The following is a 17,033-nucleotide window of genomic DNA, read 5'->3' on the forward strand; positions in this document are numbered from 1 at the left end:
AAAGGACAACTCAGACAAAAAATTTTTTAGCTTATTTAGCAAACATTACAAAGTTATATAACTTTGTAATGTGGTTAAATACCCGGTCTGGCCCCCTTCCCCCACTTTCGGACCCCCGACCCCCCGCCCGGAAGTTAAAGAATGTATACATTACCTATTACGATCGTCACGGTCCTCTTCTCCCGGGCGGCATCTGGTGACGACGACGTCAGAGCCGGGGGGCAGTCCGGGTCTTCTTCCTCCTCGGCGTCTTCATAGAGAGTGAATGGGACGGAAAAGGCTGCTGGTGCACATGCGCACCAGCAGCCTTTTCATTGGCTGGAGCGCATCACATGGCTTCCAGCTTGCTCAGCCCTGATTGGCTGAGGTTGCTGGAAGCCATGTGATGCGCTCCAGCCAATGAAAAGGCTGCCGGTGCGCAAGCGCACTGGCAGCCTTTTCCACCCCCAGGACCCGGAAGTCAGAGACATCGCTGGACGGTGGTGACGATGAGGCGGACGGCGGGCGAATGGAGTGGCGATAGTCATCGGAGGGATGGTGAGTATGGTGTCTGTGTGTGTCTGTGTTTTTTTTTGGGGGGTGGGTCCCGCCGGAGTTGTCCTTTAAGCCCATCTTTTACATAGGGTAAATCGGTGAAAGGCTGTTTACACAAAGCGATCTGCGAATTTTCAGCGAACGATGAACAACGATATAAGAACATGTTGAAAGATCAAAATGAACAATTTCTCGCTCGTCGTTTGATTGTTTGCTGTGTTTACACGGTATGATTATCGCTCAAATACGATCATTTATGCGAAAATTCGAAAGATAATCGTTTTGTGTAAACGCAGCATTATTCTTGCTGATACTGAGTAATCTTCTCTCACCTGATCTTTCTCCCAAAGAAGAGACAGCTTGTTGCCTTGGATAGCTGACTTCACAAAATACAGGTCCAGATCATCTATTCGGAAATTTAAGTCTCCAAACCAGAACACCAGGCTGAAATGATATGCAAAGGTAAGGTTATTGTGCCTAAAACTTTTACAACTTAAGGCGCTATTACGGCCGATAATCGCTTTGTGCAAATAGAAGGCAACGATCAGCCGACATGTTGACAGATGAACGACTTAGGTTGGGTTCACACTGCGTTTTTGCAGTCCGTTTTTTTTTGCAAAATACGGATGAAGAAAAACAGATGCTTTTGACTTCCATTATAAAAAAAAGGGATCAAAACAAATGTTTTTTCTTTTAACGGACACAAAAATTAGGTTGACTATGTTTTTGTGTACGTAAAAAAAACTGGATCCGTTTTTCTATAATGGAAGTCAATAGAAAAACTAATCAAAACGGATGCACACAAATGCATCCGTTTTTTGCAAAACATGGATGATAAAAACGCATTGCAAAAACGCAGTGAGAACCCAGACTTAGGGCCCTATTCCACAGTAAAGATAATCGGCCGGATCGGCCCCATTTGGCCCGATTTGGCCGATTATCGTTCGGTGAAATAGAGAGAACGATCAGCCGATGATCGTGTCATCGGCTGATCGTTCATTTAGGGCCAGACCTAAAATCATAGTTCCCCCACCGCGCATGGCTACGCCTGAATAGCGGTGCGCGGCGGGCGACCGCTGATTTGAGAAGAGACAGCAGCAGCATCATACATTACCTGCGCTGTCTTCATCCCCGGGTCCCGCGCGCTCTATCTTCTGAATGGCCGGTCAGCTGATGGAGCGCTCAGCCAATCACAGGCCGGGACCGCCGCGGCCAGTGATTGGCTGAATATGGCCTGTCAGCTGACCGGCCATTCAGAAGATAGAGCGCGGGGGGACCCGGGGAGGAGACGGAGCGGAGGACAAGCCCTGCAGCCAGGTAACTTATGATGCTGCAAGGGCTGCAAGGACATCGGTAACGATGTCCTTGCAGCCCTCGCTCAACGATCATCGGGCCGTGGAATAGGCCCAGTAAACGAGCGGCGATCTAGCAGATCGCCGCTCGTTTACATCGTTGATCGGGCCCTCCTCGGCCCGTGGAATAGGGCCCTTAGATTGCAACGATCTGCTGCCGTCGCTCTGTGTAGAGGGGCTATCCCCCGCAGCTCCCCACGGCACTTACCCACTCGCTGTCAGTGTATGTAATAGCGCTGGTAGTGAACTTGGAACGAGGAGCAAGCAAGTGCTGGCCTGACAGGCAGGGCTGTATGAACAGCTGCTGCTGCCCTAGGCACTAAACCTGAAGAAGCCCCCCTCTTCACGCACCTATTGGCAATACCAGACCTGACCAATACCACCATACCCCCAACCCCCCTGGAAAAGACACCAGATTTACTGGCAATTCTGAACGGGAGGAGGGAAACAAAAAAAATAAAAACAAAAAAATTTGTTTTTTTTTGTCTCCCTGCTCCCTGGTGCTGCCCCCCTGCAAGGTGCTGCTCTAGGCACCGGACCATGGGTGCCTAGTGGTAAATACGGCCCTGCTGACAGGTCGGTGCTCGCTTGCTCCAGGAGATCGCCCCGTGTATTAGGGGCTTTAGAAGAACATTATGAACATTGTGTACAGCAAACTGAAAGACCAACCTAAAACCATAGTGCTAAACCTATGAACAAACTCCTACATAACAAATACATTTTAATACATTTTTTAATAAAAAGTAAATTACAAAAATTACAAATCTAAATAACTTTCTGACACCAGTTCATTTGAGAGAAGAAAATGTTGCCAGAATTCCCCTTTAAGACAACTGAGTTGTCTTAAAACATTATGTTTTTGCCTAAAAAGTTGGGGTGCAGAAATATCTTACACCTACTTTCGGTCCCTTTTAAACAGAGTTACTCCCATTAGACTATGAATATGTATTTGCATACATTTGTATAACCCTGAAGGCCTTTTATTGTGCCCACGTGACCTCATTTTCATATGCTTGTTTCTAGCCCTTCTGATTTACATTCTGAAGCTACAAGTCTCCAAAGATGACATGTCATTGCAATAAACTAGAGAAGCACTATGATTTTACCCTTTTTACTCAGGCATCAAGTTCTGCTTTCCTCTTAAAACATTTTTCCAGGCATAATTTTTTTTTACATGTGTCTGGGGCACATCACACATAAAAAAAATAATTCATACTCACCTACCCTCATCCCTTGCAGCACACCAAGTAGAACAGTTTTTTTTCTAGATGCTGGGAACTACACAGACCCCATTATTGCCAATGGAGTCCATTAAGCACTGTAGCTTTCCATCATTTCAAAGAGTCTAGCATCACCATCATTTTTGTTGTTTTGAATCTGGCATAGGCCACAGAAAAAACATGGATTGTGGCCTCGTCCATGAAGTACACCTGATGGGTGGGTGACAGTGGAACAGCAAGACGGGGAGGGACGTGGCCTTTTCCGTGCCTCATATATCAAAATTTACGCCTGGAAACACTTCTTAGGGTCCATTTACACAAAAAGATTATCTGACAAATTAACTGTCAAAGATTTGAAGCCAAAGCCAGGAACAGACTATAAACAGAATGCGGTTCAGGGAAGAAACAGAGTGCTGCACCTCACACCTATGGCTGATACTAGTGCCGCTTGGCTAAATAAAAAACACATCAGAATTTTGTGTATGAATTGATCAAGCCATACTGCCCCATGTACCTCGTGCCGGTATCTGATACACATGGGTCCCTACACTAAGTCCACACCGTGCCAGTCAGTGGCCACCAACCCCGCAGGCGTGCACAGCCAGGGAACGGGGGCCATGGGACGGCCCTGCGACCCCCATGCCACAGGACCAGACCCAAAAACACCACACCAGAACCCGGCCAGCACCGCCGGCGGAGAAGGTCGCCCCCAAGCAGCACAAGTCTGGATAAGGTATTGCGCTCACCATAGCTGCAGCAAACAGAATGGGAAAAAAACAGGAGGGATTAAAACCATGTGCACTCAGGTGTCTCCTGCTAATTGCGGTCATGTGGGTCTCACCAGGAGGAGTGCAATACACGGAGAAAAGAGAGAAACAAAATGCGGTTCAGGGAAGAAACAGAGTGCTGCACCTCACACCTATGGCTGATACTAGTGCCGCTTGGCTAAATAAAAAACACATCAGAATTTAGATACCTTATCCAGACTTGTGCTGCTTGGGGGCGACCTTCTCCGCCGGCGGTGCTGGCCGGGTTCTGGTGTGGTGTTTTTGGGTCTGGTCCTGTGGCATGGGGGTCGCAGGGCCGTCCCATGGCCCCCGTTCCCTGGCTGTGCACGCCTGCGGGGTTGGTGGCCACTGACTGGCACGGTGTGGACTTAGTGTAGGGACCCATGTGTATCAGATACCGGCACGAGGTACATGGGGCAGTATGGCTTGATCAATTCATACACAAAATTCTGATGTGTTTTTTATTTAGCCAAGCGGCACTAGTATCAGCCATGGGTGTGATGTGCAGCACTTTGTTTCTTCCCTGAGACTATAAACAGAGATCAGGTCATAAAGAAAAGCTTGAGATTCCGCCTCTTTTTAAAATCCATTATTGGCTTTGGGTTCAAATCATTGGCAGATAATCTGTCAGATAATCTTTCTGTGTAAATGGACCCTTAGACAATCCTGCAGGTTGAATGATGGCAAGGCTTTATCTAAGACTGGTGTACATGTACACCAGTCTTCACAAATGTACCCCCCATAGTGTTACAAAGTGCTTAGTTTAAGAAGTACTGGGCATCTCCCATTTGGAGCCTGTCATGTAACAGATCTTTCACAGTATGGACAATGCAGTATGGAATCACTTTGGTGACAGATCTCTGTCTATTCATCCACCATGCAAAACAGGAGTCCGTGGAGCCTCGGTTGCGAGTCTCAAAACACAGGATAGCCAGATATCTCTAGCCTGTTGCCACGGGGTGCCTCCATGATAGGGAGAGCACCACACCACCCTGATAAATAGCCCCTTAAGTCCCACTTGGTTGCGAGTATTGGAATATAAATAGGGAAACACCAGGGTGGCCCCTTTTTGTCAATGTCTAACTCAAGGTGTGAGTATTGCGATCATGACAAGGGCTTGCCAAGGAAGGCTTCCATCCACAGACAGCCGTTTCAGGGTTTTTGCCCCTCGTCAGTGTGGAGTAGGATTCTGGCTAGTTGGGGCAATAGCAAATCGACCAACAAAACACAGTTATCACTGAACTCAAGTAGATCAGTGAAAAAATTCCAATGAAGTAATCAATCAAGAGTCTCCACTGATGCCCCCAAAAATTTTAATATAAAAAAAATAAAAAAAAATAAAAAATTTGGGGGGCATCAGTGGAGACTCTTGATTGATTACTTTGATTGATTGATTATTTAGGTTATTTGTTGTTGATTTAAAAAAAAAAGTCCAACATGTTTCCGAATTGTTCTGACTCCTTCCTCAGGTTTCCACAAACAGGTAAAGAGTTAGGGCCCTATTACACCATCAGATTATCTGACAGATTTTTTTGAGCCAAAGCCAGGAACAGAGACTATAAACAGAGAACAGGTAATAAAGGAAAGACTGAGATTTCTCCTCTTTTCAAATCCATTCCTGGCTTTGGCTTAAAAAAATCTGTCAGATAATCTGTTGGTGTAATAAGGGCCCTTAGTAAAGTAAAGTTAGCAAAGTGGAGAGAAGCTGGAGTGGAGCCAAAAAGTGAATACTTCTCCCGCAGCCTAGCAAAGCATACCATCATACCATACCAGCATATATGTGACTATACCCTTATGCTTCCTCTGATATACAACAGAGCTTCTGGGTAGGACATAGCTCTGTCTCTATTCCATGCTTCCTCAAGTTAGAGCAGCATGAACAGATTCCCTTTAAATATCATATACAGTTCTGTCTCTTGCTCTGCACTTAACCTCTACGACTAACTATAGTTCTTATTTTTTTATAGTGTTGTTTCTTCAGTTGTAGCAAAGAGCTGACTAAAATGAACCACAAAGAAGCATATCTGTTACTCAGAAGCAGTAGGCAGGGAAGGGCATCATTGAACTGGCTAATAATTAACTTGATATATGGCTTCTGTATTCTCCAGCTGCTCTTGTTAATACTGCACCCTAGGTGACTGCCTCACATGAATACCCCATTGTGGTGGCACAATAATGTGAAAATACATAGTGAAAATACATAGAGAAAGTGTGTGTTCCATGCCAAATCATTCAAACCAAGTTTAGACCAGAAACTTACTCATGGTCTAGGACGCCATTCGCCAGCGGACCCTGGAATTGTTGAAGTTGCAGAATACTTTCAAAATTGTCCACACGCTGGTCAGAATTTTCCATGTGAGCAGGCAGGTGACAGTTCAGAAAGCACACCATGTGTCCGAACAGGGATAACCGAATGCTGACGCCACCTTTGTTACCCTAAAGGGACAGTGAAAATGAGGCAGCAAATAATGGGCAAATAGCAGACACAGAAAAATACATTAATATGATTCATTCACACTTTCATATTACGGATCTTTACAAAGCCCATTCTTTTCAATGTAATATAAGGCTAATGTTAATCTATGGGTCTATTCATATGGCCTTGTGTAATACTCATGTATTTGAACAATGCAGCATACCCTATGTTCATCGATTTTGTGGATGGAAAACACCCAGTTAAGTCTATGGAAAGGGATTAAATTTCAGATGGATTTATATTTAATCCGTATTTTATCATTATGTCATAAACATTTCATCTACACTGCATCCATTTTTCTTACGTCATGTCCAGAAAAAATGAGGTAAAATATATCTAGTGATATACTCTAAAATGACTAAATATTATAAAACATGGAACTTTTATGGCAACACAGGATACACTACTGGTTCCAGCAATCAAACCACAGATATGGCAGGTAAGGGGTACAACACTGATACAAAAGGCTCCATTAGCATGGTGTCATCATCACTGCACCATTTGTTTTCAATCTAGACACCTATTATAGTGTGGTCGTTACTTGGTTTTTCCCTGATGATCCTCTGTTACTATTTTTTGGGGGTGAAACATGTCGGGGATTTACTGTTGTAATTTTGCAACATAAAGAATTTTTTGCAGCTTTTTTTTACAGATGCACAGGCCTCTTGCTGGGGTATGGAATAGTGTGGGAGAGTGGAAAAGGTAGAAAGGAGTAAGTTTATGAGAATATTAGGGTATTTATCCGAGTATTAAGTGCCTTACTTTTTTGTAGTATTAACAACATTACTTAAAGGGGTTGTCCAGCGAAAATCTTTTTCTTTCAAATCAACTGATATCAGAAAGTTATATAGATCTGTAATTTACTTCTATTAAAAATCTGAAGTCTTCCCATACTTATTAGCTACTGTATGTCCTGCAGAAAATGTTGTTTTATTTTCAGTCTGACACAGTGCTCTCTGCTGCCATCTCTGGCCGAGACAGGAACTCTGTCTCTGTTTTATATGAATCCCTATAGAAAACCTCTCCTGCTCTGGACAGTTCCTATCTCGGCCAGAGGTGGCAGCAGAGAGCACTGTGTCAGATTGAAAATTAAAAAAAACACTTCCTGCATGAGATTTAGTAGCTGATAACTATGGGAAGACTTGAGATTTTTTTAATAAAAGTAAATTACACATCTATATAACTTTCTGACACTAGTTGATTTGAAAGAAAAAGATTTTCACTGGACAACCCCTTTAACTCCTATCCAGGTCTCCATATATCAGGAGCACCAGGAATATAGATGAAATAGAGGTCCTGCAAAATGCAATAACCCATCCGTCTGTGGTCATTGCTTTTATATCAGTGGTGTACTGATACTGGCATATCTGTGGTTTGATTGCTGGCACCAGTAGTGTATCCTGTGCCGCTGTAATGGTTGGTTTTAAGCTTTATAATATTTATTGATTTTAGAGCATATCAATAAAAGGTATTTTTAACCCATTTTTTTTCTGGACATGCTGTGATATTTATAGTGATAGCAACTGCAGCTGGATGGTAATTGCAAGTGCAGTGAGTTTAATAGCTGCCTTACATGACTCAAGACAGCCCACCAGTATTACTGATCTGTGCTGCTAATGCAAAACTGATGACACACTGATGCAATCTCATCGATATGACAACCTTCACACAGCAGCATTTGGGTTTGAAGCCGAAAAAAGAGAAAACATCGAAAAGTATTAGGCTACGGCTACAGAGTGACTATGGCCAAGATCGCGAATAGTCACAAGAAATCAATCCCAAACAGCAGCTACTTGTCGATGTGTAACCCTAGCCTAAGGGCCCTATTACATGGAGTGATAATCTGCCAAATCAGGCAATCACCAGCCAATGAAAACGATCATCAGCTAGCTTAAAGCAAATGTACCATCAGGTACATCGCTTTAAGATTTTTACATCAATAGACTAGTCCTTTTTTTGAACCATAAGAGAAACCATAAGTTTTTTTTTTAACTGTGGCCCAGTTCCTGCGCACAGCGCCAGTCTATTCCTGGGCACTGACCCGGCCTGAAGCACTGGAGGCAGGCCCGACTGTCCCAGTGTGATGATTGGCCCTCCATTATAATCAATGGAGCAGCGTCACAGATGGTAGGCGGTTTCATCACACTGGGGGTGGGCGGCCCTGCCTCCAGTGCTTCAGAGAGGTGCTGTGCACTGGAATCAGGTACGGTTCAAAAAAAGGACAGCGGCACTGACATCCCTGCCAGCATCAATCTATTGATGTAAAAATCTTAAAGCGATGTGCCTGATGTCCATTCACTTTAAAAATAATCGTCCGCCGGCTGCACATCACTACGTGTAGTAGTGATGTCCGTCAGATGGCTGAAGGATGTGAAAGGAAAATAATAAACTTTATTCTTACCTGTCCAGGCTGTCCCGGTGTCCTTAAAGTTTCTGCCGGCTCCCCGCAGCCACCGCTCGCCACTGGCTTTGGCACCATCCAGTGATTGGCTGCATGGCCTGTCACTTCAGAGACCGGCTTAGAAGTGCGAGCGGCTGCTGTGGGTAGCGAGGAGAAGCCAGAGGACAAAGGGAGTGTGGAAAGGTATAGAGTATAGAGAGTGTGGTAAAGTATAAAGTTTATTATTTTACACTTAATGCAAGGGCTGCACGAACATCACTAGAAATAAATATATATATATATATATATCCCGTATTCCACGGCCCGAATCTGAGGTGTCAGCGCTCGTTTGCTTCTCGTTCCCCGCTAGCTGCCGCCGCTATTGCACTCGTCAGCACTGAGCGGGTGAGTGCGGGAGGGGCCACAGGGAGGTACGGGGGGCTGCCCGGGTGATTGCTGATCGGCCGGGCAGCCTATAGGATATAGCGGCGGTCTGTTGCCGCCGCTCCTATTCTACGGAGCACCGGCAGTAAATCGCTGCTATATAAGTCGTTTGTTTTTCAACATGTTGAAAGACAAACGACTTCAACGATCAGCCAACATGAACGATGTTGGCTGATCATTGCCTCGTATTCCACTGGAATACGGACGATAATCGTTCCGTGGAATAGGGCCTTCAGACTGTAAAAGTTATTTGTTACTGTTATACATGAAGTAACTTTAACAAGTGACTTCTGCAGTCTAAAAGTTCAATGTATTGCGTACAATTCTATACATTTGTTTGGGTGGTATAACAGTCTCTTTTTTGGAGTGAACACACATAAAAAATTGCAGCATGCTAAATCCCATTTTTACATCGATCCACATCTCCTTATAACTTGCAGTACACAGCGCAAATCACAGACATCGATACTGCTTTACACCATGAGGTACATGAGGGCTAAATGCCTATTTATACTGACCCAGTAACCCCCTAGGCCAGTTCTGGTGCAGTCTGTCTGTACATCACGTAAATAGGGCAGGTGGAAATACTTTGCAAAGACCAACAAAAGGCAACCCTGCATTCGGACAGAACTAACCTGACAAAAAAAAAAACAACACATAAGGCAAAGTTTGTAATAGAAAGCAAAGCATATTATTCAATATGGTGAGTATTCATTATAGCCCTACCTTCCCTTGACATGTAACACCTATTTTGAAAGTCTTGTGATAGATAGATAGATAGATAGATAGATAGATAGATAGATAGATAGATAGATAGATAGATAGAGAATTGGAGTGGTGTTTTATCGTAGTGCTTAATAAAGGCGTGTTTTGATTTATAAGCCGAAACGCGTTGCCACATTAAACTCATCTTGTTTTGACATGGCCAGTTACTCTAACGTTGATTGCTGCTACCCTACTGGAGCTTTTTTCATGCAGTTTTGAGCATATCCCTCATTGCATCTGTGCTTTCCTTACTGAGTTGATCAATTCCGCTGGTCCATAGCGGACGCTTGCTGTTCCTGTGATATACACTCCGACTTGGTCTGGTAGTGGTGTCATTGCAAAAAAACATGTATATACTGTATGTATCTATCTACATAGATACATAAAAGAAAGAGATAAAAGAACAGTGTCTCCTCTCTCCTACACTACTAAGAAGAGACTGTTGTTTCCCTGCCCTTGGCCAGGTGATTACAGTGTGATATCAGTGGTGAGCGTGGTTACAGATTATCTGGCAACAGAAGAGATAGAGTTCATGTGACCTCTGTCTCATAAAGGAGGGGGAGTAGAGAGGAGTGGAGACAGAGTGGACCAGGAAGTGCGGATTTTTTGCAGCTTCAAGGTGTGAATCAGGATATGCTGCAGACAAACAGACCAATTCATGTAATAGAAACCTATTACAAACAAGCTTAGAATATAGCAGGGGATTGAACAGGGGAGTTAAATCTTTCTTAACCGTAGTTCCCCATTAATGTTGTAGATATTTTGATGTGTGATACAAGACATCTCTCTCTTTTGCTCTCTTTCTCTATATATATGTTAGTTTATGAATTAATGATTAGTTTACATTATAGATGCATGCCACATGCACAAGACAGACATCTAAGACATCTAAGACATGTATATGAGAGAAGCCAGACTGTGATCCACATGCTCTCCTGCTCCAGATCTCACCAGCACATAGCTGAAAGGGCTCAGGACATCCATGAACATTTCACTCCACTGATCTGAAAACAGGGCATCCTTTAAACGCTTATTGATCATAGAATTGACCTCCTGTAACCTGTAGAGACATGGTATGATCAGGCTGATAGCTCAAAAGGTGGCCATACACCTTTAATAACAGATGGCCAAATATTCATTCGACCGACAGTTATCTCTCCCTTCTTCTCCTGTACTCCTTCTCCCGAAGGTTTGCAACAAAAGGTCCCTGTATTCTCTATGGGAAAGGGAGGTGTAAGCTGCAGCCAGACAGCTCTGGCAGAGGCTTATCTATCTGAGAACAAAAGAAGTCAGTGAAATTCCATCATGCCTAGTCTTGGGAGAGCCCCATACACTTTATACTGATGGCAGTGCAGCCAACATAAGTGTAAAGTGTATAGGGACCTTACCAGGGACAACAGAGCTGCTTATGCAGGGAAAGAGATATTGTCTTACCCAATAACAAACATATCAGTCTTGCCATCTCCAGCATTAAGGCAAAGAAGACCCGTAAGATCTGAAGGTGGCACAGAACAGCCGACATTCCATGTTATAATATATATCCTGCAGAGAAAAAACATTGCATACAGCAGTAAGGGTAAACATTAATCTATCACAATCTATACATTATCCGCACAGGGAAAAAAAATACCATTATTCACCATTATTGTATCTAATGCAGCATGTTGATCTTTTGTGGTAGTTGTGGATGAGGCTCTTTATTTTCTCAGATGGTAAAGCCGCCCATTCTTCTTGGCAAAAAGCCTCCAGTTCCTGTAAATTCCTGGGCTGTCTTGCATGAACTGCGTGCTTGAGATCTCCCCAGAGTTGATCTTGAGGTCAGGAGACGGAGATGGCAACTCCAGAACCTTCACTTTGTTCTGGTATCCAAGGAAGTCAGCAGTTTTTCAAACTGTGATTAACATATGGAAAATTAGGGGTTCTGTAAAAACCAAACTACAGTCAGGTAGACAAAAATTTTGGCCACAACTGCCAGGAAAATTCTTTGGGGTGCAAAGAAAAACCGACAAATAACATCAGTTGAAATACATGACTCTCTGGAAACTAGCTGTATGGCTGGTTCAAGATGCTCAATAAGGAGGCACTTGAAGAAAAATTGGCTGCATGGTCCAGTTGCCAGATGAAAGCCATTACTGTGAAAATGTCACCAAATTTCTTACCTACAATACACCAAACAGCACAGAGACAAGCTTCAAAACCTCCGGAACAAGGTCATTTGTAGTGATCAGACTAAAATTGAACTCTTTGGCCACAACCATTTGGAGAGTTGTCAACAAGGCCTATGATGAAAGGAACACCATTCCTACTGTAAAGCACGGAGGTGGATCCTAGTTGTTTTGGGGATGTGTGAGCTACAGGATACTTGGTCAAAGTTGAAGAAAAGATGAATAAGCACATTATCCGCAAATACTGGAAGCAAATTTGCACTAATCAGCCCAGAAGCTGCGCATAGGACGTACTTGGATGTTCCAGCATGACAACGATCCAAAACATAAGGCCAAGTCGACCTGTCATTGGCTGCAGCAGAACAAAGTGAATGTTCTGTATTGGCCATCTAAGTCTCCTAACCTCAATATCTTTGAGCCACTCTGGGGAGATCTCGAGCACGCAGTTCATGCAAGACAGCCCAGGAATTTACAGGAACTGGAGGCTTTTTGTCAAGAAGAATGAGCAGCTGCCTCATCCACAACCACCACAAAAGACTTGAAGTTGTAACTGATGTTAGAGGGAGCAATACATGATATTAAGAACCGGGGCATGTAAACATTCGATCAGGGTCATTTGGTCATTATATATTCATATATATATATATATATATATATATATATATATATATATATACATTACTTGTGTTTGGACAAAATCCATCTACTTTGGTACCATGTGGGCATTATCTTTCAATTTTAAACAATTACCTAAAATCCTCTCCTGCTATGATCTGCTCAGCACTATTGAAAGATGATTTGTCTATTTCCACTTGAGACAGCTGATTAGAATCAGATCTCGCACAGGGTTCCTGAGATCTAATGGGGAGCGGAGACGCGTGGGATCTGCTAGGTTGTGGTGATCCTCTCGGACTAGGGGCTGGGGAACGTTGAGGTGATGATGGAGCAGGTGGGAGTGGTCTATATTGATTTGTTGGAGATAGAAGCCCTGGGCAAGATCCCTCAGGTTGTGATCTACTAGACTCATCTTTAGGACTGAACTGAGAACCCACAGGATGGAGTCTCAAAGATCCTTCTGGTTGTGACCGATCAGGAGCAGAAGATCCCACTGGTGCTAAAGGACGGATAGGCAGCTGTCCCACTGGAAGTGGATTTTGTGATCCACTAGAACCTTCAGGCTGTGATCTCCTAGATCCTGCAGGACTAAGTCGAGGAGAGGTCAAGGAAACAGGTCTTGCAGACAACTCTGGAGATGGTGGAGCTACAAATACACGTTGCGTATCCATCTATAGGGCAAAAACACAAACAAATAATATGTGAACATACTACTGATCACAATGGCACAATGGCATCACTGTTGTTCATGGAGCCAAAGATGTACAATTAGGATTTCAGCATACGCCATATTACATAGGACGAGTTCACTTACATTAGAACAGTTTACACATGGGACACATAGTTTGAGCATTCAACTGTCTGAACCAAGTTTACATAACCCACTGTCTGTGTCTGTGGAAGAAACTCACCCCAATTGCATTGAATCTATATATCTATGGATAAGCAAAGGAATTAGCCTGACAATTATATGTCTAGTACTTACCTATCTTAGGGAGTTATGTTTTTTTTTTACAGTATCTTAGGGAGTTTTATGTTTTTTTTTGTTACAGTATAACTCTTTTTCTATTCTATGATATCATAGGTTAAAGTGACTCTGTACCCACAATCTGACCCCCCCCCCCTCCAAACCAATTGTACCTTCGGATAGCTTCTTTTAATCCCAGATCTGTCCTGGGGTCCGTTCGGCAGGTGATGCAGTTATTGTCCTAAAAAACAACTTTTAAACTTGCAGCTCCGTGCCAAACGGCTGTGGCCTGGAGTATCTGTTCCCTAACCTTGCACCACCCCTCCATCCCTCCTCCCCACCCTCTTCATCATTAGGAATGCCACTGGCAGGATTTTTCCTATTCCTCGGCAGTGAACACTGCATAGGTGCCTTAACGATCCAGCCCATGTGCCGTGCTCACACAGGTGATGAATAGGAGAATGCCTGCCTAGAGCATTCCTAATGATGAAGAGGGTGGGGAGGAGGGACAGTGAGGGTGTGCCAGCCTAATGCATACACAATTTAGGCCACAGCCGTTTGGCATGGGCTGCAAATTTAAAAGTTGTTTTTTAGGACAATAACCGCATCACCTGCCGAACGGACCCCAGGACAGATCTTCAATTAAAAGCAGCTGTCTGAAGGTACAAGCGGTTTGGGGGGCACATATTGTGGGTACAGAGTCACTTTAAAGATCTGCAGCTAAATTTTACAGCCAACTGGATGGACACAATATACACAGGGTCCAGGAAACACATGGGACTGACGGGGACCTAAGGATTCTGGTTATGTGGGACCTAAGAATCTGAGCTATAGTTTTTTTAAAGATTGAGTCCAATTATGCGCCTTTGGAATACCGGTGACTGAAGAAGTTGGATCTAGCCCTAGGGAGTCCAGCCTACATGGCTGAATCTATGCTTTCCAGGCAACCTCAGGGCTGCATCCATCTTCTCCAGCCACCAAAAATCACATGCTGAATGAGTTGCACTCACCTCAAATAGCTATGTTACCAGGTTCTGTATTTTACCTATTGAAATCTTTTATCTATTTATTGAGTTCTATAGAAAAGTTTTGAATTCTAAGCTAACTCTCTTAAAGAGGTTCTACCATGATTATATCACCAGTATATGCCATCAGTGATTGCTAATGGTCCAGCTGAGTGGATGGGGACATCATCTGGGCACTTCTGCTGTGAACTCCGGCACTGGACCAGGAGCAATGAAAGGAGTGAAGAGTATGGCCTTTTATTAAATATTCCTCTGCCCTGGCAATTTTTACGACAAGCCTTAGCTCAATATAAGAAACATTGTGATCTATCTGATGTCACCCTGTACAGATAGCTGAGACTTCATGAGGACGCGATGTAGGAGGGCAGAGTATCTCAGCAAAACAGTACATAATGAAAAAGTACACTAATATCTATATGGAGGAACAAACGCTGGGTGCCCATATGTATGTGTATACACAAATGTTCCTATTAATATGAATAAGAAGGGATGACTGTACACATACATCCCAATGAAAAGGCAAGAATTGACTAGTTGCCAGCACTGCTCATCTCCAGGGAAAACAGTAGGCGTCAGCAAGTAATATCAATCAGAGATGATGCCCAACAATGAGGAGGCCCACATATACCGCGTATTAGCAGCTTAAAGGGGTTGTATACAAAAAAAGAAATTCTTTCAAATCAACTGGTGCCAGAATATGCCAGAGATTTGTAATTTAATTCAATAATAAAAAAAAAAAATCTCAAGTATTCCAGTACTTATCAGCTGCTGTTTGTCCTGCAGAAAGTGTTATTTTTTTTCCCAATCTGGAGAGCAGGTTTCTATGGGGATTTGCTACTGCTCTGGACAGTTCTTGACATGGACAGAGGTGGCAGCAGAGAGCACTGTGTCAGACTGGAAAGAATACACCACTTCCTGTAGAACATACAGCAGCTGATAAGTACAGGAAGACTTGAGATTTTTTAATAGAAGTAAATTACAAATTGCTGGCACTTTCTGGGACCAGGTGATTTAAAAAAAAAAAAATACATATGGAGGTCCACGTTCTGGCTAAATAATATTACTACCATACTAATTGACAAAATATTATAAAACGCTACACAAATAATATGGTTTAGGAGTTTACAATTAATCATGCTTTAGGCTCAGTTCTACACAGATTCCACCATTCTTCACAAGGAATCAACCCTGCACACTGCACTATATTCCCATCAAAGAACGGCCATCTTAGCAGAACCCAATGGACCCCATTATAAGTCGATGAGGTCCGCCAGGTGCTGGTGGCGTCTTTTGGCTGATCAAGCTGGCAGACCATTTCCTTGAAAAAAAACAAAAAAAAAAACAGAAGCTATAGCCCCAATGTGAAAACAACCTTAGATGAATAGAAGTATCCGCCATATCTTTAACACTACCATCTTCTAGCACTCAGTGTTGTAATCCATCAAGTGACTCTCTTTTCCCGGGAAAGCTGTGTAACAGTCAATGTGGCGGCTTTACCCAGTTTGGAGGGAATTTTTTTTCGGGGCTATTTATAGGCCCATAGTTATTCTATCCTATGTGTGGCTCCACGTCCTGACACCGCAGGGGGGCATACAGAAGAGCTGGGTGTTACTACTCCCCTTATCTGAGTCACATTCGCCCTCTACAAATAGTATTGTACGGGGGGCTAAAAATAAACGCGCAGCTTTCGGAGCATTTATCTGGCCGCTATGAGCCTGGGATAAGCGAAGGACAAGGTGAAAGGGGATGGTAGCGACTATGGAGCAGGGTCACACGAGTCAATGGGGACACCACTGGGACAAAGTAATGGGACACAGGAAGGGTTAATCCCAGCACTGCACTATAGGGTTACATAGGTGATGAGCTCAAGGTCAGTGCTGGCAGCAGATGGGTATATGGGCTGAATGGCATGGCACCCTCCACCCCCTGCAGGATGACTTTTAATGGCTTCATATGCCTCCTGGATATGTATGTATGGGCAGCAGTCTCTATGGGATTACAGCCATGCCACCTTCCCCTCCAGCCTGATGCCCTGCCCAGCACTGGCATGCATTACCTGGGTGCCCGCATCCTGCGCCCTGTGTGTCCTCCCGCGGTCCCTGTGCTCTGCCATAGCTGCTCGGCAGATGCTCCTCTCCTCTCCTCCTCCTCCTCCTCCCCCTCCTCCTCTGCCTGGCAGCCCCTCACTAGCAGGTGACGTCAGGGACCAACCTGCAGGAGGACATTAAAGGGCCAGGCGGCGGCTGCTGCTGCACAAGGTCAGGCGGCTTCCTGCTCAGTTCCACCAATTATTAACCAGCGG

The 17,033-nt window shown here is 43.9% G+C and overlaps 1 protein-coding gene across 3 annotated transcripts in view; it reads right to left on the minus strand.

The window, feature by feature from the left end:
- INPP5J (inositol polyphosphate-5-phosphatase J) overlaps positions 1-17,004 on the minus strand; it is a 38,427-nt gene extending 21,423 nt beyond the window's left edge. For 2 of the 3 annotated variants that reach the window (XM_069961496.1, XM_069961494.1), the window contains exons 1-7: positions 16,788-16,885; positions 12,875-13,410; positions 11,394-11,501; positions 10,911-11,019; positions 9,713-9,829; positions 6,155-6,330; positions 867-978 (exon numbers count right to left, since the gene is read on the minus strand). In XM_069961496.1, the coding sequence (XP_069817597.1) occupies positions 867-978; positions 6,155-6,330; positions 9,713-9,829; positions 10,911-11,019; positions 11,394-11,501; positions 12,875-13,410; positions 16,788-16,844 (1,215 nt within the window). In that variant the 5' untranslated portion in view covers positions 16,845-16,885. Of the gene's footprint in view, positions 1-866; positions 979-6,154; positions 6,331-9,712; positions 9,830-10,910; positions 11,020-11,393; positions 11,502-12,874; positions 13,411-16,787; positions 16,886-16,942 lie in introns of those variants that run through there. The other variant, XM_069961497.1, reaches the window with a different exon arrangement.
- Between the last annotated feature and the right edge of the window lie 29 nt (positions 17,005-17,033).

The sequence above is a fragment of the Dendropsophus ebraccatus genome, chromosome 3 (genome assembly GCF_027789765.1).
Source record: "Dendropsophus ebraccatus isolate aDenEbr1 chromosome 3, aDenEbr1.pat, whole genome shotgun sequence".
Lineage (NCBI taxonomy): Eukaryota > Metazoa > Chordata > Amphibia > Anura > Hylidae > Dendropsophus > Dendropsophus ebraccatus.